The sequence below is a fragment of the Coregonus lavaretus genome (genome assembly GCF_964263955.1).
Source record: "Coregonus lavaretus genome assembly, chromosome: 4".
Classification (NCBI taxonomy): domain Eukaryota; kingdom Metazoa; phylum Chordata; class Actinopteri; order Salmoniformes; family Salmonidae; genus Coregonus; species Coregonus lavaretus.
The window spans coordinates 67291280-67316824 of record NC_139991.1 but is presented as its reverse complement, the minus strand read 5'-3'; the positions used below and the strand labels follow the sequence as shown (position 1 = coordinate 67316824).

The 25545-nt window shown below is 46.2% G+C and overlaps 1 protein-coding gene across 1 annotated transcript in view; it reads left to right on the top strand.

Moving 5' to 3' along the window:
- cdk5rap2 (CDK5 regulatory subunit associated protein 2) overlaps positions 1-25545 on the top strand; it is a 70830-nt gene that overhangs the window by 30227 nt on the left and 15058 nt on the right. The window contains exons 13-38 of the mRNA XM_084159772.1: positions 1126-1296; positions 1620-1730; positions 2104-2241; positions 2550-2729; positions 3553-3747; positions 3974-4165; positions 4535-4667; positions 4793-4935; positions 5397-5513; positions 5875-6018; positions 6500-6612; positions 7003-7145; positions 11186-11341; positions 11673-11779; positions 12051-12170; positions 14161-14265; positions 14437-14660; positions 14918-15359; positions 15442-17098; positions 17718-17831; positions 18587-18735; positions 20571-20965; positions 21345-21577; positions 22763-22814; positions 23110-23337; positions 23748-23944. Of these exons, the coding sequence (XP_084015898.1) occupies positions 1126-1296; positions 1620-1730; positions 2104-2241; positions 2550-2729; positions 3553-3747; positions 3974-4165; positions 4535-4667; positions 4793-4935; positions 5397-5513; positions 5875-6018; positions 6500-6612; positions 7003-7145; positions 11186-11341; positions 11673-11779; positions 12051-12170; positions 14161-14265; positions 14437-14660; positions 14918-15359; positions 15442-17098; positions 17718-17831; positions 18587-18735; positions 20571-20965; positions 21345-21577; positions 22763-22814; positions 23110-23337; positions 23748-23944 (5959 nt within the window). The remainder of the gene's footprint in view (positions 1-1125; positions 1297-1619; positions 1731-2103; positions 2242-2549; positions 2730-3552; positions 3748-3973; positions 4166-4534; positions 4668-4792; positions 4936-5396; positions 5514-5874; positions 6019-6499; positions 6613-7002; positions 7146-11185; positions 11342-11672; positions 11780-12050; positions 12171-14160; positions 14266-14436; positions 14661-14917; positions 15360-15441; positions 17099-17717; positions 17832-18586; positions 18736-20570; positions 20966-21344; positions 21578-22762; positions 22815-23109; positions 23338-23747; positions 23945-25545) is intronic.

Below are 25545 nucleotides of genomic sequence, written 5' to 3'. Positions count from 1 at the left end.
CGACTAACGCTACCTTCAGTAGCAATAATAAGAAAATGAAAAACGATATACCAATATCCATTCACAGACCGATTTGTATTTTTGCTTTACCTTCTATAGCAGTATTTTCATGTTTGATTTGTTACATTAAATAATTCATTAATGACAACAACAACAAAAAGATCAGTCATCCGTTTTTATTGCCATTAAGAAACTACTAACAGCTGAGAACTAAAGGCTAACTTGCTAGCACAACAAGTCAACAACTTTGGGAGGGCAACATTGCCAAATAGACTCCTGGAAATTGTCAGACTGCAATTAAAACCCGAAAATGCACAATGAAAAAGGATAATTATTCTGTCAAGGAATAAATAGAAGCATACTAAGACAGGAAAAAACATGACTCAGTGTGTAAATGATAACAAATTAATGCAGGAAATGAAGAAATTGATCAAAATGCTGGAAGTGAGTGTTGGAATTCAACAAATAACTTTGCAAATGGCAACCATTGGTCGAGTACCAGAGTTAGAGGCTGCAAAATAGGATTTTGATTCCTATGCAATGTTCTACAAAGACCACTGTCAGTTTTGTCCTATTATTTTTGGTTGAAGTTTGGTTGAACAGTATAATGCAATGCAATCAGAATGGAGAAAGCCCATTTTATTAAACCACTTAGAATTAATTTGTTGCCATCCTAGGGTCATGCACTACCCATAAAGCATATTTAGAACTTTTATTATTCAGAAGCGTCAAAAATGAGAAAAATACCGCGATATGGTATTTTGGCCAGATCGCCCAGCCCGTCTTTGTTGTGTGGAAAAGCTTTGATATTGGCAATGGGCAAGCTGGGAGCAGGTATAAAAGTTGTCTTATTTAACCTGTTCTGTAGGTTTACTACGGTTGCAAGTTTTACTACCATGTAACTATGTGGTTTTAGCCACACATAATAGAATGCAGAATGTATTCCCCAAAGCCATCAATTTGCCCTAAAGATGAGGGCAACTTTATTTTCTGGGCTTTTGCTAACCACATGACCCAACCATCAATAAACTCCTGACCCTACCTATAATCAATGTACCCTATGAGCACAAGATGTTGAAAACTTTTGCACTCCCTCCTAGTCAGTGTCCTATCTCTGCCATGCAGGAGGTGCAGAACCAGCTAAAGAAGCTGAGTGGGGAGCTGGGCGAGAGGGAGAGCAGCCTGGAGCAGCAGTACCAGGAGCAGCTGGAACAGACAAAGAGGAGGCTGCAGAGTCACGAGATCACCATCCAGCGCCTCACCACCTGCCTGGCCGACAAGGAGCAGCAGCTACAGGTAGATAGTCTGAGAGCTCAAGAAACTAAAAGTGAAACCATAGAAATTGAATCTATGGAAGGGGGCTTAGAGTATCGAACACTGCCAATTTGGGGAGGCCTGTTCTATATGTTCCTTTTCTATGGGTGGAACTAGGTAAATATGGTGTACTAGTACGGGAACTGGGAAAAACTCATGTTCTCTTCCTTTCTCTGTTTTTCTTTTCTTTCTGTCCCTCTATTCGATCTTGTTCTTTCTCTTGCTTTCGCTCTTTTTTTCTCCCTAACTCTCCCTCCTATCTCTGTCTATGCCTCTCTTATCTCTCTCTCTTCTCCCTCTCTCAGGAGTACATGAACATGATGAGAGACATGGAGCAGAGCAGAAGTCCTGAGGAAAGCGACACCATGCTGTCAAAGCTGCGAGAACGACTGAAAGAAAAAGAGAAGGCTCTGGAGGTGGGCTTTCTATCAATACTCCCTAGCTCTCTTTCTCTCCGTCTCTCTGGCTTTCTATCAATACTCCCTAGCTCTCTTTCTCTCCGTCTCTCTGGCTTTCTATCAATACTCCCTAGCTCTCTTTCTCTCTGTCTCTCTGGCTTTCTATCAATGTTTGAAAATAAAATATTTCTCTCTAGCTCTCTTTCTCTCAGTCTCTCAATTCAATTGCTTTATTGGCATGATGTAAAAATGCCAAAGCGTACTTTGGAAATGGAATGATTCATTAACAACATGAAGACTGTCACAAACAGGACAATGTCGCTCTGATCTGATGAAGAAAATTGTAAGCCTTTGGTCTTTAATGTCAACGTCCTGTATGGCTCCTCCACAGCAAGCGCTGGATGAGAAGTTTGCGGCACTAGAAGAGAAAGACAACGAGATCCACCAGCTACACCTGTCACTCAGGGAGAAGGAGAGGGACCTGGAGAGACTCAACAACCTGCTGTCTCACAATGAGGACACCATCAATGTAAGGCACCATGATCACCCCACCAGCGTTGGGGTCAATTCCATTTCAATTCAGTCAATTTAGGGATTCAACAGAAATGTTAACTCCTCCAATTTCCCTCATTGCTTTTCAATGAGGAGAATTGGAATTTCAATTTACTTAATAAATTGACTGAATTGAAATAGAATTGACACCAACCCTGCATGTCTTATTTAATAAAGTCACACGCTAGCTCCTATATAGGGTTGTTGCTAGGACTGCTAGGCTAAACATCATGTTGAATGGAGAGTCTACAACACTGGTCTTACACACTCACTCGCTCCCTGCAGAGTTTTGACACGTTGATCAAGGAGAAGGACGTGGAGCTGCAGCACCTGGCCAACACCCTGAAGAACCTGCAGCGGGCCAAGCAGGATGTGGAGGACAACCTGAACCGAGCCTGCAGGGAGAAGGACTCCATCATCAGTCAGCTGCAGCTCTCCCTGGAGGGCAAGACCAAGGACATGGAGGTAGGAAGACGCAGTACTTTCTCCTTTTTTAAGGGTCTGGGACCTGGTCAAGCTGACACTCACAAAACATTACCTGAACATAAAGACTCTTACAACACAGGCTTCAATACTCACAAAACACTGACATCATTCACCAAACACACTGTCGTTCAATAATATACTGATTTTTATATAATATTGACCTAGTATCTCTTGGAAAAGAGGTTAATCCCAGAAAGTTAAAGCTGGATAAGTAAAGATTGACAAAAATAACAAACCTCTCTGTGTCTCTCTCTCGCTCTCTCTGTGTCTCTCTCTCGCTCTCTCTGTGTCTCTCTCTCTGTCTCTGTGTGTCTCTGTGTGTCTCTCTCTGTCTCTCTCTGTCTCTGTGTGTCTCTCTGTCTGTCTCTCTGTGTCTCTCTCTCTATCTCTCTGTGTCTCTCTCTCTGTGTCTCTCTCTATATCTATCTATCTCTCTATCTATCTACTCCTGAGTGGCGCAGTGGTCTAAGGCACTGCATCGCAGTGCTAACTGTGCCATTAGAGATCCTGGTTCGAATCCAGGCTATGTCGCAGCCGGCCGCGACCGGGAGACTCATGGGCGGCGCACAATTGGCCCAGCGTCGTCCAGGGTAGGGGAGGGAATGGCCGGCAGGGATGTAGCTCAGTTGATAGAGCATGGCGTTTGCAACGCCAGGGTTGTGGGTTCGATTCCCACGGGGGGCCAGTATATATAAAAAATCAAATAAAAATAGGTATTCACTAACTGTAAGTCGCTCTGGATAAGAGCGTCTGCTAAATGACTAAAATGTAAATATATATATCTCTCTCTGTCTGTGTGTAGGCGATGGCGAGTGCCCTGCTGAGCCAATCCCAGTCTCAGGCCCATGACCTTGCGGAACAGATGGGTCAGAGGTTAAAGGTGGCAGAGGCCATGCTGGTGGATGCAGTCAAGGCCCGTGAGAGGCTGGTGGCGGACAACGAGAGCGCCGTGGAGGGCCTGCTGGCCACAATCAGCAGCAAGGACCAGCTGCTCAAGGTACACACACACACACACACACACACACACACACACACACACACACACACACACACACACACACACACACACACACACTGGAGGCATTTTTACTGGTTGATTTATCCTGATGAGAAAGTATCTGTCTAATAACATCCACACTCGCATTCTATTCGTCTTAACGTTGTAATATTTTTACAGGAGGTTTAGCTTTTATGATCTCATGTTTTCTCTCCTGTCCCTCCAGGAGTCAGCGGAGCACTATAACAGGACGCTGTCTGAGCGCATCCAGGAGATCCAGGAGCTGAGGCGACAGCTGTGTACCCGGCAGCAGCAGCTGGCCTCTGCCGAGAAACTTAGTTCCACGGCAACACAGGAGGGTTACCTGGAGATGGCCGAGCTCAGGGTCCTGCTGACCGAGAAGGAATCTATCATCAATGTGAGTTTGGACCGAGGGAGTTATTTGGATAGGTGCAAAGTACACTACTATTTTGTAAAGTGTGGGGGTGTTTTTGATAGTTTAGGATTTAGATGACGGATGGCTACAATATGTGCAGGATTTTGCTCCAGCCCAGCTCTAACGCACCTCACAAGTTAAAAAATAAGATAAAAATGCTTTGGTCAAAATGGAAGACCGTTTGGTTATTTTTGTGTTAATGCTGGGCTAGAACAAAACCTGCACACAGCATTGGCCATCTTGATTTCTCTTGTAATATTTGCTCTTGGTAGAATAACGTTGAATAAAGTTAATTGCAAGGTTATGCACTAGAGAGCTCCAGTGTGTTAAACTTTTGATTTAATCTGCCAGAAACTTCTGGAGCGTGGCCAGGAGAGGGACCAGTTCCTGGCTGAGTTGAGGCAGAAGGAACCTGCACCGTCCCAGGTGCTGGAGCTCAGACAGACCATCAAGGTGCTCCAGGAGAGACTGGACGAGTGGGAAGGTGAGAGGCTTTACCTCTTAAAGCAGCAAGCTGTGCTAAACAGTTTGGCATGGCAATGAGTTGGCCGAAGTACAAACTGTCAAACTGACCCCACTAATCCTCTACTGGTTTTGTTCCCTCTGTAGGTGACCTCTCCAAGAGGAACAACAATGAAGACAGCATGGAAAAGGTCACTCTCGTCAAGAAGACTGTGGTCATCCTGAAGAAGGAGTTGTCTCAGAAGACTGAGGCTCTCAACAAGGCTCTGAAGAAGCAGAACGAGCTCCAGGTGAGAACAGTACATACTGCAGCCTTGCAGGTAGCCTAGTGGTTAAGAGTATTGGGCCAGTAACCGAAAGGTCGCTGATTCGAATCCCCGCATGGCAGTTAACTCCCAACAACTGCTCCCTGGGAGCCGATGAAGTGGACGTCGATTAAGGCACCCCCTTAAATGCGGAAGACACATTTCGGTTGAATGCATTCAGTTGTGCAACTGACTAGGTATCCCCTTTCCCATTTACTCTGACTGAGGAGTAAGAAAGTTAATCACTTTCACTTTCTTGATTCTTTGTTGGTTTATCATTGTGTTAAAAAAAAAATATTTGCTCTTGGTCATATATAACCTCTGGGCACATCTCAGAATCATAAAATTATTCTCCACAAGTCCAAATCCTGACTATTAGGTGGATAATACAAAATGGACCGTAGGTCAGTGTCTTCATTCCATCCCATTGTTCTCCTGTGTTCCAGATGTCCCTGGCTGATCTCCAGTTAGTGTTGTCTGAGCTGGAGGGGCGTATCGAGGGCCAGGCGGCCAGCATAGACTCCCTCACCACAACCCTGGAGACCAAGGACGAGATTATAAACGTGAGTGGATGGCCAGTGGCCTCCTCACACACTGCTACTAATCTACACAGACACTCATACACACACTCAAGCAGGCTCAGGAGGTTACCTGGTGCCATTTGGTTTCATGGGTAGATTGCACAGGGTTAATCAACCTGGCTGACATTGAACTGATTTTGGCCATCACCACCTTTGCTACTCTTGAGCGTGGCTCAGTTGAAACAATCTACTGCAGTCATTGTAAATTACGAAAGGAAATGAACACATCTGAGCGATACATTCACTTCAATACATTTGTTTTTTTAAACCTTTCAAGGGCACTTTTTCATTTGCTGTAACTAGTTTCCCTCAAAGTCTCTCTGCTGTGTGTGTGTGCTGGCAGGACCTCCACCAGCGTCTGGGCCAAAGAGGGGACAGTCAGACCCGGGAGCCCCAGGATCAGGCTGCCGAAGCATGGGTGGAGCGCTCGCTCCCTGGCCTCCCTCAGAGGGAGAGGACCATCATCGGGGGTGACAGTCAGCAAGAGGTAGCACCACGCAAAAGCAAGCCCTGCCTGAAACGTATTTATGAGCTGTAGTGTGCCATCGATCTTCAGAAAAAACAGCCATGTCTGAATGTACCATAGTCGAGTGTTAAATCAAAAAATGAATAAAGTCACAACCTTTTGTGATGTCTGGTTTAATTGTGTGAAAATAAAGTTTTCAACAACAACACAATAAAGTCACAATTTGAAAAGGCTCACTTTTTCGTCTGCATGTCAAAACAGTCAAGCATGAGAATAAACCCACCGTGACCTGGTTCCTGTTCACTAGGCACCAAAACTGACTGTCACATGGCGGGGCTACCTGGACCTGTCCAATAACGATCACTCATTTTCGTTTTCCGTTGCGAAACGTTTTAAACCATCTCCAATTGCATGCACAATGAATATGACCCTTGTACAGCTACTGATTGAGTGGCATCTGACCTTTGACCTGTGCCCCCCTCCCCCCTCCCTCCCTCCCCAGGTCCTGCCCTTGTTGGCTGACCTGCAGGTGGAGCACCGCTCTTTGAACCGAGCCCTGAGGGCTGAGCAGCAGCTCTACTCCAGCTTGGTTCGCACCGTTAAAGAACAGGACAGGTATCGGGACGATTATCACAGATTGGATTTATTCCACATCATATTCTATTGACATGTAATTGAAATAGTCTTACCAAAGTCCTTTTTTATACACTTTGGTTGGTGTGGCTTTCAAAAGGGTTTATTTTTTTGTTGCAATAGCCAGTATCTCCATAGATAGATATTGTCTACTGGTACCCCGTGTATACAGCCAAGTTATCTTTACTCATTGTGTATTTATTCCTCATGTTATAATTTTTCCCCTCTGCATTGTTGTGAAGGGCCCGTAAGCAAGTATTTCACTGTTAGTCTACACCTGTTGTTTACAAAGCATGTGACAAATAAAATGTGATTTGTCTACTTCCGTATATATGTGGAATAGTAATGTATACATTGTGTTTTGTTTTGCAGTGCCCAGCGTCTTCACGCCCTCCAGATGGAGCTGACGGCCGTGACGCTCCTCAGACAGCAGCTGGAAGAGGGAATCCGGAGCAACGAGGAGCTCCGAGAAGACCTGGAAAGAGAGATCGCCAGAGCCAAGCTCTCAAGAGCAGGTGCAGTAGTAGTACACAGAAGAGGAGGGGGAGACTAGAGAGGGGGGGAAGAATGAAGGGAACTAGGAAGGGCACAGAAGGAGGGGGAGACTAGAGAGGGGGGGAAGAATGAAGGGAACTAGGAAGGGCACAGAAGGAGGGGGAGACTAGAGAGGGGGGGAAGAATGAAGGGAACTAGGAAGGGCACAGAAGGAGGGGGAGACTAGAGAGGGGGGGAAGAATGAAGGGAACTAGGAAGGGCACAGAAGGAGGGGGAGACTAGAGAGGGGGGGAAGAATGAAGGGAACTAGGAAGGGCACAGAAGGAGGGGGAGACTAGAGAGGGGGGGAAGAATGAAGGGAACTAGGAAGGGCACAGAAGAGGAGGGGGAGACTAGAGAGGGGGGGAAGAATGAAGGGAACTAGGAAGGGCACAGAAGAGGAGGGGGAGACTAGAGAGGGGGGGAAGAATGAAGGGAACTAGGAAGGGCACAGAAGGAGGGGGAGACTAGAGGGGGGGGGAAGAATGAAGGGAACTAGGAAGGGCACAGAAGGAGGGGGAGACTAGAGAGGGGGGGAAGAATGAAGGGAACTAGGAAGGGCACAGAAGAGGGGAAGGAGAAGGAGGGGGAGACTTGAGAGGGAGGAGGGGTTCTGATCCTTTGTTTCCTAAACTAGACAGCTGGCCGAAACTCAGCTGTGAATGAACAATGTATATATTGAGTTGAGGAAGTAGAGACCCACTATACTATTTTAAAATGTCCAATACTAACATTGATTTATGGTACTTTTATAGGAAGTTATGCATGCTCTCTTAGAAAGAGGGAGAGGCACACACACACACACACACACACACACACACACACACACACACACACACACACCCTATCAACCATGGTCAGTTTTGTTGCTGCATGTTCTAACACTGCCTGGGGTTGCCAAGCCTGCTGTCCACCTGGTCATTTTTAATCTCTGTTTGCTCTCTTCTGTTCACTGTCATCCTCCCCATCTGCATGTCTAAAACAAAACCGCAATAGCCTACTTTCTTTCTTTGCCTCTGTTAATGTCACCACTAGTACCTCCTATAAACTCATCCTCTCACCTGTAAAGTCATTTCCTCTGTCCTGGTTATGAGCTACTCTGCACAATAAAACATTATGCATGTTGTCTGTCTGTCCATCTGTCTTTCTCACTTACAGCTTACCTTGACTCATTTGCTTATCTTCTACTTTTTAATTTTGTTTTTGTTTATCCATTAAAAAGCCATGTCTGTCTCGTTGCATCACTTCACTCGCATATCACATGAAATCATTGTCACTTATCCAATGTCTGCTCTATTAGGAACTTAGCAGTTAGAACACGCACACACTCTTATCAAGCCATCTGTAAGCTGATTCAATTACAGCTTTTATGCCATTACAAAATCTACAGGGTTGGGGCAGTTACAGAGCATACCTCTGTGGCTGCTTCCCTGTTCTCTACCCTTCTTCCAAAGTGTGCACTTGCTTGTGAAGTGTGCATTCGCTTCAACCATGTTACCCAAGTTGTTTACAAAACATAAACCGGTCAATAGAATCCTACATGCTGAACTGAATTCAACGACCAAGAGCGATGGAATGTCACTGTTTAGTAGTGCAATGCTTCAGTGGATGCAGTGTTAGGACACATACCAAGATATAACCTGGATTGATGATGCCAGGTGCCTGTGAGAGTGTAGAACTCTGTATACGTGTGGCAGCAGAACTTGTGTGTGCGTACACGTGTGACAGTCTGAACCTGATGATTTATTAATCTATGGTGCAACCTGTGTGTGCGTGCACCCATCTGCATTCCAGTTCATACCTTCCCTCCCCTATAAAGAGAGCCAGCTATATAAATATAGGTAAGATGCCCTGGGCTCATATTTAATGCTGCTCAGTAGAGGGAGGGGGGAACTGCTCCTTATAGTGGCTTTATATTTATACTGAACACAAATATAAACGCTACATGCAACAATTGTATTGATTTTACGCAGTTACAGTTCATATGAGGAAATCAGTCAATTGAAATAAATAAATTAGGTCCTAATCTAAGAATTTCACATGACTGGGAATACAGATATGCATCTGTTGGTCACAAAAAAAGGGGCCTCACAATGGGCCTCAGGATCTCGTCACGGTAGTTTTGTGTATTCAAATTGCCATCGATAAAATGCAATTGTGTTCGTTGTCCGTAGCTTATGCCTGCCCGTACCATAACCCCACCGCCACCATGGGGCACTCTGTTCACAGCATTGAAATCAGCAACCCGCCCCCCCCCCCCCCCCCCCCCCGTCCCGTCCCGTCCCGTTCCACACACACAACGCCCTACACGTGGTCTGCGGTTGTGATGCCGGTTGGACGTACTGCCAAATTCTCTAAAACGACGTTGGATGTGGCTTATGGTAAAGAAATGAACATTCACTTCTCTGGCAACAGCTCTGGTGACCAATTGCACGCTCCCTCAACTTGAGACATCTGTGGCCTTGTGTTGTGACAAAACTGCATGGTTTAGAGTGGCCTTTTATTGTCCCCAGCACAAAGTACACCTGTGTAATGATCATGCTGTTTAATCAGCTTCTTGATATGCCACACCTGTCAGGTGGATGGATTATCTTGGCAAAGGAGAAATGCTCACTAACAGGGATGTAAACACATTTCTGGGATCTTTTATTTCAGCTCATGAAACATGGGACCAACACTTTACATGTTGCGTTTATATTTTTGTTCAGTATACATGATACATTTTATTTTGGCCATTATTTATATTTTATATCACAGCATTGTTGATTAATCATTTCTGATTGGCTAGAAGGGCATTCTAGAATGGACATTAAAACCAGATAATGGGACAGTTGGAAAAGATATGGGGACACCTTGCAATCATGACGCAATATGCACCTACATATGCAGACCATACTTGCTACAAAGCTAAATCAACAACCACACAAACTGAAATTGGATACATTGTAAGAGTGACTTGTACATACACTGAATGTACAAAACATTAAGAACACCTGCTCTTTCCAGGACAGACTGAACAGGTAAATCTCAATATTGGGAAGGCGTTCCTAATGTTTGGTATACTCAGTGTATATCTATCTAGGTAGTTGAATTCAGTACAGCATGTAGAATGATTTGAATGAACCTGTGTATATTATGTATTGTAAAGAACATGGGTGCCCTTGAAGCATTATTCCACTGACTCATTCCTTATGTAACTCTACATGCAGTGACTCAAACCCCAGGCTTTTGAGTGTTGATATTTCTGTTCTATGCATAGTTCACCTGTGCATGAGGTTTCTATTAATGCTCGATTATGTGATCTTGATTTTTTTTTTTTTTACTAAATATACACTTCCAAATGTAACACAGGAACTGGAGAGGGCAGAAGTTAATGTTTGTTGCTCCCAGAGGTGATCTTAAGTTAAGTGTGGTGACCCAACATACAAGATGAACAGAAGGTATACTAAAGATCACATTTTGGAGTAGCAAACAGTGAACATGCATTTTTCTTACTTTTCAAGTATTTCCCCCCACCTTTCTGAGAGTACATTCAGTAGGTAATGCTTTATTAATCTGTCTTGGTCTCTCTTGAACTAGGAATCGCCCAAATCATGGGTCGGTGGGTTGCAGCCAGTCACTCTTAGTTTACAGTTAGATAAAGACTAGATTATGGTTAGAAATGTGACTCTCTTTTAGGGGACCAAGAAAATTCACATGGCTTTAAGATGGGACACAATGCAAAAACATCTGTGGTGTATTCGTTAGCACACACCGTAGCAAAACGTTTCAAGATGTTGTAAAGTCCAGGCAGTCCCTAGTCTTCCGTTTGGTGCCTAAACACCCTTAGCAGAGTTTGCCAACTACCGGATGTATCCGGTTTTCATGGATACAGCTAATTCAACCTAGCTTCCTTTTCCACTAAAAACCGGATGTGGGAACTCCGCTCAGGCGTTTTCTTTTACGCCTGCTACGTCAGGTTAGTGCCTAAAGAACAGCCTGGTCCTCCGTCTGTCTCTAACCCACTCATGTCTCTCTGCAGGCCGTGAGGGCCAGGGCGAGGGCCACGTTGACCCCAGGGAGCTGCAGAGTGTCAGGCATCAGCTGGAGGACGCCCAGCGCTGGAACGCCTCCCTGCAGGCCCGCCTCGGAGCCATCCAGAACCGCGGGGGAGGGGTGGGCGCCACCCACGACACTGGTGAGAACCAGGATACTGTACTATCGCATCATCACAAACCCTGACAATGTCTCAGCACATTGACAAGCACAGTAGAGCCGGGATGGGCAACTCGAGGAGACACTTACATTTTAGTCTTTTAGCAGACGCTCTTATCCAGAGCGACTTACAGTTAGTGAGTGCATACATTTTCATACTGCAGGGTCTCTTTAGAGTGCACAACCCTGGTTTCCTTGGTCTTATTCAGTCACAGACTTAAAGGAGTGTTCCTTTAAATATTTGTGGAGCATACCTGAAGTTAAAGTGCAGTCTGTATGTTGCTAGTAAGTAACTCTCCTCTCCTCTGTTCCAGCTGACACCCTGGGTAGTTTCATGGCCGACCAGACGTCCTACATGAGTATCTGTGTAGGAGAGGGGGAGGGCCTGGACCATCTGTCTGTAGAGGAGCTCCGACAGAAGGTCAGCTTTCACTTCACTGCATTATCATACTTCTTATGTCATATTTAATTCATACATGATCATACTTCATATGTTATTTTATTTATACATTATCATACCTTTTTTCCTGTAAATAATATTGCTTTATTCTGGCGTCGAGCCGAAGAGCTAAACTGGAGGGAAACACATTTTAAAAATCGTTTTTATTGTTTCTAAGCAATCCAATGCTAGTGGTTAATGCAGGGTGTACATCACTACTGATAAGTTGCTAACATCAGTGTCTCTCCTGTAGGTGATGGAGCTGCAGGACTATGTCAGTAGACTGCAGGCTGTGAATGGGGACCTGCAGAGGACGCTGTCTTTGGCCGAGGGCTCAGACCACAACCTATCACAAAGCAGCTCTGGGAAAGAGGTATGTCCAATTTCAAATCGACCCCTTTGGCATTCACCTTGGCACTTCTGTAGATCAGAAATGATTGGAAAAGTGTATTTAATATGATTGAAATTCTATCTAAGCCTGTCAGAGAGGAAGGTTAAGTTATTACTGTATTGTTTATAGCTGACAGATCCGTGTAGATCTATATGTAGGCTCTTGTGCTTAGTGCTAGAGGTCAATTTGGAATTCGGAGGTGCGTTCAGTTCGCTTGAATGTTTGCTATGTTGCGGAGCGGTTTGTACTGAACAACACATTTCACCAAAACGTTCTTGTATGTCCTTGAACAGACTTCGAGGTACATTTGGTGGGTGTCTCAAGGTGTGGCTTGATGCAATGAGTGACCTATTTAAAGGGCATTGGCCACACTGACAGCGTTCCCCAACCCCTCCCCGTTTTTCAACTGGTAGTTCAGTACAGCACCGTTTCCGTTCAATTGAATGTTCCAGAACGTAAAAACGTACTGAATGCAGCCCAGAAGTAGTACTTCCTGATGCTCTGGGCAGGGCTTTAAAGTGCGGTATGCCAATAAATATTTTACACTGCGACCATGAGTTTTATTTTAGGAGCACTGTGCGACTATGAAACAAATCTCCCAGATTATAATTGTTGTAATGATGAGGCTTCGCTGTACAGTTGTCTCCGAGTGCGTAAGAGAAACAAGCGATTACAGATTCATTAGCGTCATGGTTACACAATTACTACAGCGAGAACGGCTGGCTTTTAGCCCAACCAGGTCAAGAGATCTGACCCACATTTTTATCTTCCTATAGTGGATCGCTGGGACCACATTTTACATTCATAAAGCATTATTTTTTATTTTATTTTTGTCATTTAGCAGACACTCTTATCCAGAGCGACTTACAGGAGCAATTAGGGTTAAGTGCCTTGCTCAAGGGCACATCGACAGATTTTTCACCTAGTCGGCTCGGGGATTAGAACCAGCGACCTTTCGGTTACTGGCACAACGCTCTTAACCACTAAGCTACCTGCCGCCATGTCCTGGGCCATTCAAAAGCTAGTCGAGCCTCGTTACCATTTGTTTACACTTTGTTCAAGCATGTTACCCCTTTGCTAGCTAGCTAACAACCTGGTAACTTTACCAGTATATCCAAACATTTGGGGGCACAGAAAGAAAGGGAAAGGGATAGCTTCTTCAGGAGATCAATGATCATAGAAATTAATGAATGACAGATCTCTTGCATATCTTCGTCACAAACCTGACATTTTTAAAGAGACTGTTTAAAATGTTCAATGTAATGCATCTCAATAGGAAAATAGTGCTTTGTAGAAACGTAATATTCCACAAATGACTGTAATTTCAATGACAGGTATTCATATCAACATTTTAGCTTTTATAATAAACAAATGTAATTACAGTGTTACATATTAGTTTCTAGGCCACAATGGCTTTAAAAGGAGCTAGAATGTATATAGGCCGAATTTATAGGCTGTATATCAATCAATAAAATCAATAAAAAATGCAGGTTCTCCTACGTTTCATGTGGCACTCCTGACTTTTAAAAAAATAATTGGGAGCACCAGTGCTACCAATGAAACATTTTAATTTAGAGTCCTGGGCACAGCTTCATCCTAATCCTCCCCCCTGATCTCTTACTGACCTTTTCACCCTGAACCCTCACTGATGTATGTTAGTTTGTTCTGTCTCCTTACTAAACACTTTTGCAGTACTGTGTCCTATATCTGTTTTTCCTCTTAACTAATGCATTATGTCTCTGTAGTATACAGCATTTACCATTTCTTTCCACCCCTCCTAACTCAGTCCTTGTTCTTTCTTATGTGTCCCATGAAACAGTCTTTTCTTACCCCATGCCACATTAGACACGTCGCTGTCACGCCATTCTGCCTTTGCTGTGGTGCCATGTTGTCTTATGGATTCTGTTCCCTCATTGCATTTTTTCCGTTACAAAGCCATGTGTCACATACGCCTCCCATTCCATTACTATAGCAGGATCTAGAGAGGAGACAGGAGAAAAGGTCACTGCACAGTGACAGAGGCCACAGTGACTCTGGCCAGGACAAAGGGAGCCAGACGGACAGCGGCCTTGGACAGGTAAGCAGGGGTGATGAGGATAAAAGATGGGTGATAAGGAAAATAAATGTTTAGTTGTTTTATGCATCTTAAAGAACCACAGCAATTTTGACACGAGAAAGTATTAATTGAGCATTATGTACCATACCACGTATAGTACTTCTCATACATTCTGACAAATTCCCTTTTCAGGTGGTAGATGGAAGGCTGAATGACGGCCACCAATCTGATGATGTGACTGTGCGCAGTACCCTGGCCCAGATCCAGAGAGGGATATGGCATCCCTGGTCTTCCAAAGCCACCAGTGAGAGCCAGTCACAGAGCAGCCAACAGGGAGAGGTGGAGAGGGACCGAGACTGGGAGCAGCTTAGGTCTCTCCTGTCCGACTGTGGGGCATTATCAGTCACCCACCTCAGGTGAGTCACCTTCATCCTCTATCTAATTCAGACTGGACTGTCTTAGGCTTTATGTACTGTGTTTAGCTTTATTTGAACTGACAGGGAAAGTTGATTCAGCCACGCGTATTGTGATTGCTCTACTCATTTGTCCAGTTTACATACTAATGAAGGTTATTCAATTGAATGTCCTGCGTTTTAGGTGGGGTGGTTACTTTTTCATAAGGAGGAGGAAAGCGATTGTGCTTTTCCACTAATAATTCTGTGTGTTTTTTTAGGGAGGAGCTCCAGAGGTTGCGGTCAGAGAACGTGGACCTGAGAGGTCAATTAAAGGAGGAGAAATCCACTGAGTCCAAGGAGAGCGCCGACACCTCGGGCGACAGCGGCGACGGACAGGGCGACCTCCGCAAGACAGTGGAGAGGCTGAGGTCAGAGGCCAAAGGTCACCGCAAGATCATCCAGCTGCTGAAGGAGCAGCTGGAGAGGACTGAAGTGGTGGTGGACGTAGAGACCCGGTCGGATAGTCAGTCGGACATGATGGTCACGATGACCCGGGAGATGGAGAAGCTGCGTTTGGAGCAGGAGGGAGGAGCGCATGGTAGAGAGAAAGTGCTTGAAGGAGAAGAGCGAGGGAAAGCACAGGGAGATGGTCATGCCACACAGGGGAATAGCCACACACAGCCTGCCAAGGGACACTCATATCGCATTGCAAGACATGGGGTAAGTACTGTCATTGAAATAGTAAAGAGGAGACTTGCACACATGTAATATTCCTGCTCTGCTGTTTGTTTCTGTATTGCAGGCTGGTGTCAAATCTCGTCTGCCCGTTCCCATGCGACACAACAAAACGGACGCCGCTGGCAGCACGGAGTCGGTAAACCAGGCCTCAGACGAGGTTTCTGATCATCTGAGAGGAGATGTACTACATCAACTAGGCCTGGAACACCACCATGACCAGCAAACCTCAGACTCCGACTCCCACAGGTCTCCTAGAGCAGTCCAGTACTGCAGGCCAGGCTCTAACCGCAGCACCACTACGGGGACCATCAGACAGGGCCTGGAGACGGAGTTCCTCCGAGCTCAGGCCCCCACCGACGCCGAACTCCTGTCCCAGTTGGAGCTCCTCCACCAGGAGTGCCAGGACAAGGAGCAGCTGATAGACCGTCTGGAGGTGCAGATGGCCGAGTGGGACGAACTTCAGGCCCAGCTCCGGGAGAAGGACCGGCTCATCCGTCATTATGTGGAAGCACTGCAGGCCGCCGAGTCCACCATCACTTATCTTACAGCCTGCAACCTGGACAGTAACAGCCAGGGTGGAGTATTAGGCTCTGGGTCCCCTGGTTCAGAGTTCAAACTCCAGAGACAGTGCATTGAGCTCCAGAATGCCCTTGAGGAGAAAGAGAGACTCAACACCCAGCTGGTGGAGTGTCTCAACATGGTCGAGGCAGCCATCGCCTCGCTCCGTGCCACGTCGTCATCCACCAACGCCCTGGACGGTCATTTGGACCCTCAGGAGCTGTGCACGAGGCTGGAGGCGGCCCTACGGCAGGTCAGCGCCTCTCTTGACCCTCTGGTCCTGAAAACCTCGGCACCAGGGCCTTCTGGTGACCCCCTGGGCCTCGACGCGGAGCTGCAGCGGCAAGCGGACTCCCTGCAGGAGGTGCTGTGGGAGCAGAGCCGGCTGAACGTCGAGCTGCAGGAGAGGCTGAGGGCAGCTGAGGAAGCTGTCGCAGCGCAGCAGGGCACTGCCAACACTGCCCCCACAGGCCTGGAGGGCAATTACGGCAGGCAGCTAGAAGAAGATCTGAATGAGTTTCCGAGAGGGAATGAAACAAAGGGACAGAGAGGTTGGGGAGAACATCATGGAAGAAGCAAGATGGCGTCCGATGAGAAGAGCAGCCTAGGATCTGAGCAGGTTGCCAAACGTCTCTCCGAGTGTCTCAGAGCAGCCGAGTTGGCCATAGCCTCACTCACAGCTCACTGTACTAACACGAGCACTAGCACCTCTACTACGACCAGAGCAGCTCAAACCAGCTCTGACTTACAACAGCAGCTAGACAGACTACAGAGAGCTCTACAGGAGAGAGAAGCACTGGTCGACCTGGGCTCCACCGAACCCACCCACCAACAGACCACCACCAGTACCCCCAACCGACACACCACTCCTGGGGCTGTAACCCCCTCTTCCCTAGAGCTCCACCATAACATCTGCCTCCTCCAGAAGGCCTTCTACGACCTGCAGGAGGGGAGGGGATGCAGGGAGAGGGAATCCCAGACGATGGAGCCTGGAGCTTGGGTACCACCACGAGATGTCCAGGCCCAGCTGGAGAGCCTTCAGAAGGCTTTGAAGGAGAGGAAGAGGGCCTGTAAGAGCCTGGAGGAGAAGCTGGCCACGGCTCAGTCCATCATAGCCCTGCAGAACTCCTCCAAGAAGACCAGTCATGTAGCAACACAGAGAGGTAAGGGAACAATAGCTGAGGTGAAATTGTTGATAAGATTCATACATACATTTTAAAATTACATTCCTTCCTACTATTTCTTATATGGCCTTTCGAGCCGGATCTGTTGGCCACTTTGTTTTTCAAGATTAATTTAATGCACAGATCTGCATGTAGACAGAACAACAACACTGTATTTTCTTTACAAAGACAAACGTCAGGAATTTGGAATCAGCTTTTTATTAGAAAATGTTTGTCTTGACATACGTTCTTAGAGGAATGTGTGCAACCTGCACTTTGCTGAGCTGTATTTTTATAAATGTGCATAGACCTCTATTGCAAGAAGTGCATGTACTGGTGTGTCGAGCATGACAGCCAAGCCTTTCGGTTACTGTTTTTGAAGCACTAAAGGGAGCTTCGCATAGCATGACAATGAATGACAGTGACTGGCTCTGTGTAGAATTAAACAACTGCCTGTGTCATTCAATTGTTACATCAAATGACAACGTTTCACGACGTTGAAACGACACAATCCAAATGCAATGATGACATCACGTCACCAGCATCTGATCAAGCCGAAAGAGAGAGAGAACCTGATCCTTCTCTTGTTAACCCCCGCCTGCCTGCGTGTTGCCTCTAGCGCCCACTCTGGAGCAGGAAGACAAGGGCGTGCAGGTGGACCTTCAAGACCTGGGTTACGAAACCAGTGGCAAGAGTGAGGCCGAGGTGGATAGGGAGGAGGGCAGTAGCACAGGTAGACGACAACGTCTAGACGGAGCATGTCTGTCTGTCTGCCAAGTGGACACTAATAATCACAGTGGTAGAGTGCCGTCTGCTGCATGAGGAATGATAAATGAAAACACTGGGCTGTAACACTGTTTGATAATAACACCACTTTGCTTTTCTGGTCTGATAATCACACATCGTCCGGGTGCGTCTCAATAGTCTAAAGTGGCTTCCTCTCCTCTCCTTCATCTGCTCTGACATAAAAAGAACTGGACAGGTGAAAGCAACTCCCGGGCGTCCGCCATTTTGTTTTCCTCTAGCCTGTGTTTTCAGGTCAGTGCAGATAGAGGTAACGAGACAAGGAGAGGAAGCCACTTTAGACTATTGAGACTCAGCCCTAAAATCTGCATGGGGAATGAACACTGAACATTGTGATGATAACCCCACTGTGTGTTGTATGGGTCTGATAGTCACACACCTTCTCCTATCTGGTTTAACCAGGGCACTGACTTGTACAGCACACCCCTGTCTCTTCCTGTCTGTCTCTGCCTGTGTCTCTCCTGCATGTGTGCACTCTGGTTGTTGTACTCTGCAATGGCTTGCTCTATGGGACACTATAACACCTCCTCATTTGACCATGGTCAACTGTAAAACATCGGCACAAAACCTATCCTCTCTCCTTTCACATTGTATCATCTTCGTCAGACTTGCTTATTATAGATATATACTGTAGACCCCTGTTTGATCATTTTCTGTGTGTGTGGTTGGTGATGATCCCTCCAGACATGCAGCTTGTCCCTGGCAGTGCTAACAGCAGCCTGCCCTGCCTGCTGAAGCAGGACCAGGAGGAGCCCTCGTTCTCCTCCACAGAGAACCTAGACACGGCCTCCAGTGCCTCCTACCCCAGCTCCCCCACTCTCAGCTCCCCCAAGGTACTGCCGCTCTACAGTGCCTTGCATATGTATTCATCCCCCTTGGCGTTTTTTCCTATTTTGTTGAATTACAACCTGTAATTTAAATTGATTTTATTTGGATTTCATGTAATGGACATGCACAAAATTAGTCCAAATTGGTGGAGTGAAAAAATAACTTGTTTCAAAAAATAAAAAAACGGAAAAGTGGTGCGTGTATATGTATTCACCCCCTTTGCTATGAAGCCCCTAAATAAGATCTGGTGCAACCAATTACCTTCAGAAGTCACATAATTAGTTAGATTGCACACAGGTGGACTTTATTTAAGTATCACATGATCTGTCACATGATCTCAGTATATATACATCTGTTCTGAAAGGCCCCAGATTCTACAACCACTAAGCAAGGGGCACCACCAAGCAAGCGGCACCATGAAGACCAAAGAGCTCTCCAAACAGGTCAGGGACAAAGTTGTGGGGAAGTACAGATCAGGGTTGGGTTATAAAAACATCCCACGGAGCACCATTAAATCCATTATTAAAAATGGAAAGAATATGGCACCACAACAAACCTGCCAAGAGAGGGCCGCCCACCAAAACTCATGGATCAGGCAAGGAGGGCATTAATCAGAGGCAACAAAGAGACCAAAGATAACCCTGAAGGAGCTGAAAAGCTCCAAAGCGGAGATTGGAGTATCTGTCCATAGGACCACTTTAAAGCCTTATGCTCCACAGAGCTGGGCTTTACGGAAGAGTGGCCAGAAAAAAGCCATTGCTTAAAGAAAAAAATAAGCAAACACGTTTGGTGTTCTCCAAAAGGCATGTGGGAGACTCCCCAAACATATGGAAGAAGGTACTCTGGTCAGATGAGACTAAAATTTAGCTTTTTGGCCATCAAGGAAAACGCTATGTCTGGGCGCAAACCCAACACCTCTCATCACCCCGAGAACACCATCCCCACAGTGAAGCATGGTGGTGGCAGCATCATGCTGTGGGGATGTTTTTCATCGGCAGGGACTGGGAAGCTGGTCAGAATTGATGGAATGATGGATGGCGCTAAATACAGGGAAATTCTTGAGGGAAATCTATTTCAGTCTTCCAGAGATTTGAGACTGGGACGGCGGTTCACCTTCCAGCAGGACAATGACCCTAAGCATACTGCTAAAGCAACACTTGAGTGGTTTAAGGGGAAACATTTAAATGTTTTGGAATGGCCTAGTCAAAGCCCAGACCTCTATCCAATTGAGAATCGGTGGTATGACTTAAAGATTGCTGTACACCAGCGGAACCCATCCAACTTCAAGTAGTTGGAGAAGTTTTGCCTTGAAGAATGGGCAGAAATCCCAGTGGCTAGATGTGCCAAGCTTATAGAGACATACCCCAAGAGACGTACAGCTGTAATTGCTGCAAAAGGTGGCTCTACAAAGTATTGACTTTGGGGGGGTGAATAGTTACGCACGCTCAAGTTTTCTGTTTTTTTTGTCTTATTTCTTGTTTGTTTCACAATAGCAAATATTTTGTGTCTTCAAAGTGGTAGGCATGTTGTGTAAATCAAATTATACAAACCCCCCAAAAAATCTATTTTAATTCCAGGTTGTAAGGCAACAAAATAGGAAAAATGCCAAGGGGCATTGTATTTACTGCCACTGTATTTACTGCTTTTCACATTTTTATTGGACATTGTCTTCGTCCTGTGTTTGGTTTGATTGTATTGTCTTGGCTGTATTGACATCCATCTCTCTTAATCCCTCGCCTTTGCGCGCTTTCTCTTTCTCTCTCTCTCTTTTATCCTCCCTCACTTTCGTGCTTTCTTGTTCTATCTCTCTTTCTCCTCACCATCCCCCGTCTCTCACTAGGTGAGTCTGAAGAGCCTCCAGACATTTGACTCCTACGGTGTGTCTGAAGACCCAGCCCAGCTCAAGACCCAGGTGAGGGAGCTGAAGACCCAGCTAGAGAGCCAACACCAGGTCATCCTCCACCTGCAGACCATGCTACGCCGCCGCGCCTCCTTGTCCAGCGAACTGTTGACCGCCACGTCTGACTCCCACACTGCCACAGGAGGTCACACGGGCTCCGAGAGGGGCGAGGAGGATGGGAAGGAGGAGAGGAGCCTGGAGGGAGAGGGGGAGGCTACGAAGGAGAAGATGAAGAGTATGAGCATGGAGCTGGAGAGGGAGAGGAGCGTGAACAGGAGTATGAACGAGCAGCTGCTGCAGGCCCAGCAGCGGAGTCGATCAGCCTCACCTGCCAGGTTGCTACTCAGTAGTTGTTTCTTAACTTTCTTCATTATAAAGTACTATGGATGTTTTTTTGACATGGTAAAAGTTGAACTCTGAATGGCTGTTCAGTTACTATTTCATTGTATTATTATGGACCAAAATGTAATGTTTGTTTACAATTTAATGTGTATAATGTTTTATTTAACCTTTATTTAACCAGGCTAGTTTCGTTGAGATTAAAATCTATTTTTCAAGAGAGACCTGGGGTCTAATTTGTGAGGGACACTCTCTGAAGTGTATTCGTTTTAGAATATTCCGGAAAATCTGTAGGTAATCTAGCTATTATCATCACCACTAAACCTCTGTTTGGTTAAAAAGTATTTTTTAAATGATCTCCTCTGTCCCCTATAGGATCGACTCCCTGGTGCAGTCGCAGGCGAGGGAGCTGTCCCAGCTGCGTCGTCAGATCCAGGAGAGCCGGGGCCTGGGGGCGCTGCATCGGCTGCAGCTGGAGGAGCTGTCGCAGGCCTTCGAGGAGCTGCTACAGGCCAGCGACATGGACTACTACGTGGGAGAGGTGTTCCGAGAGCAGCTGGACAAGAGCCTGGGCGTCCTGGAGAGGCTGGAGGGCCGGCTGGAGAAAGGTAAACACAACAGACATTGTATGTAGACATTGATGATAGTAATAGTTATATTTACATTTTAGTCATTTAGCAGATGCTCTTATCCAGAGCGACGTACAGTTAGTGAGTGCATACATTTTTCATAGTTGACATTTGATGATAGTAATAGTTGACATTGATGATAGTAATAGTTGACTTTGATGATAGTAATGGTTGACATTTGATGATAGGGCTATTTTAAAAGCAGCTATACAGTATAACAGTAATCCTTCTACCCCCCCACCCCCCCATTAAAAAAAAGAGTGGTTGTCCCACTGGCTATCCTAAATTGAATGCACCAATTTGTAAGTCGCTCTGTATAAGAGCGTCTGCTAAATGACTTAAATGTTAAATGTATACAAACATGTGCTAAGGACTCTTAAAGAGCCCAAGGCCTCTAAAGAATGGAGTCTATTGAGACTGTTCTGAGACGCACCATTCACCAACCTATTCTGAAATTGTATATACTTTCATAACTTACTCACTGATGTAGAGATGTGATGTTGGATTGCTAACATCTGTGAGGGCCTCATTTTCCTAAAATGAAAGATAAAAGTTGAGCGCTTTTGTAGTGCAATACACGGTCTTGCCAAAACACACATCATCATCCAATACCAGGTGCCCCACACAGTTAGGCCTCTCCATCTGAAGCTAGTGTTTCTCTTGGCAAGCATGAGAATACAGGCCGTCTAAAATGTCGTCAAGTGTAAGGTATTTACTGGCTTTTGAATAGCAGCTGTGTTAATTACATAAACAAAGCTATTTTAAAGGGGCAATCTGCAGTTGCTACATAATTTTTTCTAAATCATATGTACCCATTGATTGTTGAAGAATAAAACTTAGAAATGGCTCATGAGCTTAGTTCAACTGTTGTACCCCATCAGAACCCAAAATATAAGCTTGTTTGACTCCAATGTTTGTAAACAAACACTATTTAGCTAAAACTATCATTTAGATATCATAGGACGAGTTTAAGGATGTGTGATCACCATAAGGACACAAAACATGGTCTACCTGAAGAGGTTATGAGAGAAAAGAGGGGTCTGAAATAGAATGACAGATAGAAGAAGAGGGTAAGGGGAAAAAATAAAAGCAAGAGAGAGCAGTGAGGTGTGATAGATTGAAAGAGACGGGCCTTTCACCATCCCCCTCTCTCCCTGTCTCTAGGAGACGCTCAACTGGATAACGAGGCCGGGGCAGCACTGGAGCTGGCGCAAAGGTGTGTGTGTCTCCCTCCTGTACCACACACACACACACACACCCTCCATCACTAATGGCGAGACCCTTTCTCCCCTCAGGCTTTTTCTGTGAGATGTATGTTTTCCGGCCAAACAAGTTCTATTGACCTGATTTAGACAGCCCTGACGGTCACTGGCCTGTTTCTTCTACCTCAGCTGCTTAAAACTTTCACGGACATCCATAGGCTTACAGCTGTCTTACTCAACACTGTGTGGTTGTGTCAACGTTGTGTCAACATTAGAGGAATATTGTCTCTTAACATTATTTATGGACAGCCACACCGTGCCCCATCAGGAGTTGCAGTACCTGCGCTCCCAGCTAGAGGGCGAAAGTGACGTTGAGCCACAGCAGCCAGACAGCCCCGCCACTACCAGGCTGCAGCAGGAGATTGAGTACCTGCGGCTGCAGCTAGAGGGCGAGAGAGAGCTGCTGCAGCAGCAGGTCTGCTTCCTGGTCCAACAGAACCAGAGTTTGGCCGAGTGCGCCAGGGAGCAGCTAGATTTGTGAGTGGCCGGTCACCAAGAGGGATTCTGCGAGGTTGGAAGCATGAGTTTGCTGTGAACTCTTCTCGACTTATGACTCTTTCAACATGTCTTCCTTCAGCTGGTCATTTCTTCCAGAATGTTTTGAGACCTGTCAAAATAGACCCTTTCAAGATAGTAGGTGTTTCCCTCTTGGTGTTTTGGGTCCTCTGTGTGGTTTTCTGTTCTTATAGCTGTTCTCTCGACAGACATCTACAGTCACGTGAAAGAAACACTGTGGTTTTTAAATGTTTTCCCACTATTTAGGACTTTGTCTCGGACTACTTCAGACTGTGTGGAAGCGGCCTCCCCCCGTGGCCTTATAATCTGTTCTAACTCTCCCTTTCTCCCCTCTCCCCGCTCTCTCTCTCTTATCTCCTCTCCTCTCCCAGGCTGTCTAAAGAGTTACAGGAGAAGACCCGTCTGGTGCAGAGTCTACAGATTCAGCTGCGAGGCCAAACTCCTAGCAGCCACCACAGCTCAGACTCGGACCTGTCGGACATGGTCTCTAACCAGGCCACGGCCTCCTACCACAACAGCCCCACCCTGCCAGCCTGCAGCAAACTCCATGGCAACCAGTCCTATCATGGTAAGAGATCATCAAGCTGCTAGTTATGACATGCTGAACAGACAAAATAACTTTATGCTGTTGTATTATGCCACGTGTAGCTGAAACCCAGACAGTTTTCAGTTCGTCATCAAGGTTGTATGAAATGGACAATGTCAAGAGTTGTCAGTTGTTCAGAATGAGCTCAGCCGATGTCCCCAGACTAGCTATCGGTGCAGGGAAGCAGAGAAAGGTCCATGCTAAAGAGAAGCCACCCTTTGAATGTCACCCAGGTCCGGTCACTGTCCCCGAGTTTCTCCTTATTCCTCTCTAGGTTTTTGCCAGGGTCGTGTTCATTACACAACGGGAAACGAAAATTAGCACTACTTTTTGGACCAAGTCCAACTAGTCCCTCCCTGTTTTAGATTGTTTTCTTCCATTCGGTGCCTAATGAATACGAACCAGGTTTGGTATGTGAGTAGTGCAGAGGTAAGCTATTCTGGGCTGGTGCCGGATTAACTTTTAGCTCTCCATTAAATATGGATATTTTCCCCCTCTGGCGGCCCAGCCGGGCCCGTGGCGTTGAGATTGCCTTTGAATCAGTCTAAAGGCACTGGTAATGGTACTTCTTTTCCACTCAGGCCCATTGTGGACCAGTCAGGCGTCTCGAAAGGACAAAGAGGGCCGGCCAAGGGCAGTACGGGTGTCCGGTTACACCCGTTACTGTCCCCCCCCCCCCCCCCCCCCTCTCTCCATCCCCACCTCTCCATCCCTGTCTGTCTCTCTCTCTCTCTCTCTCTCTCTCTCTCTCTCTCTCTCTCTCTCTCTCTCTCTCTCTCTCTCTCTCTCTCTCTCTCTCTCTCTCTCTCTCTCTCTCTCTCTCTCTCTCTCTCTCTCTCTCTCTCTCTCTCTCTCTCTCTCTCTCTCTCTCTCTCTCTCTCTCTCTCTCTCTCTCTCTCTCTCTCTCTCTCTCTCTCTCTCTCTCTCTCTCTCTCTCCACTTAACTGCATTATTTAGTAGTAGCACCTATCTGGTTTAATCTTCAAATTGTGTTTCGCTTTGAGTGTGGACAATGAGGGCTATTACGGAGATAGATTATGTGTTGTGGGAGGAAAAGTGAGAGAGGAGAGGAGGGCTACTGAAGAATAACTCATTTAGCTTAGTCCTGCGGCACTGCGGATGCTAGCGTGTTGCAGTTTTTTTACTCATAGGGCTCCTGAGTGTTGAGCGAAGTGTCAATAGGCTAGGCTAACTTAGCGGAGGCTCATTTGGTGACAGTAGTTTGTTGTGCATGGAGACTAAGCTAACGGGGACCATTCTGTAGTATTAGTTTGAGGGGGCTAGGCTAGGCTACCCATCAGAGCTGTCATTCAACCAGACAGTGTAGCTAGCAAGGCTAACCATCAGAGCTGTCATTTAGCCAGTCAGTGTAGCTAGCAAGGCTAACCATCAGAGCTGTCATTCAGCCAGACAGTGTAGCTAGCAAGGCTAACCATCAGAGCTGTCATTCAGCCAGACAGTGTAGCTAGCAAGGCTAACCATCAGAGCTGTCATTCAGCCAGTCAGTGTAGCTAGCAAGGCTAACCATCAGAGCTGTCATTCAGCCAGTCAGTGTAGCTAGCTAGGCTAACCATCACAGCTGT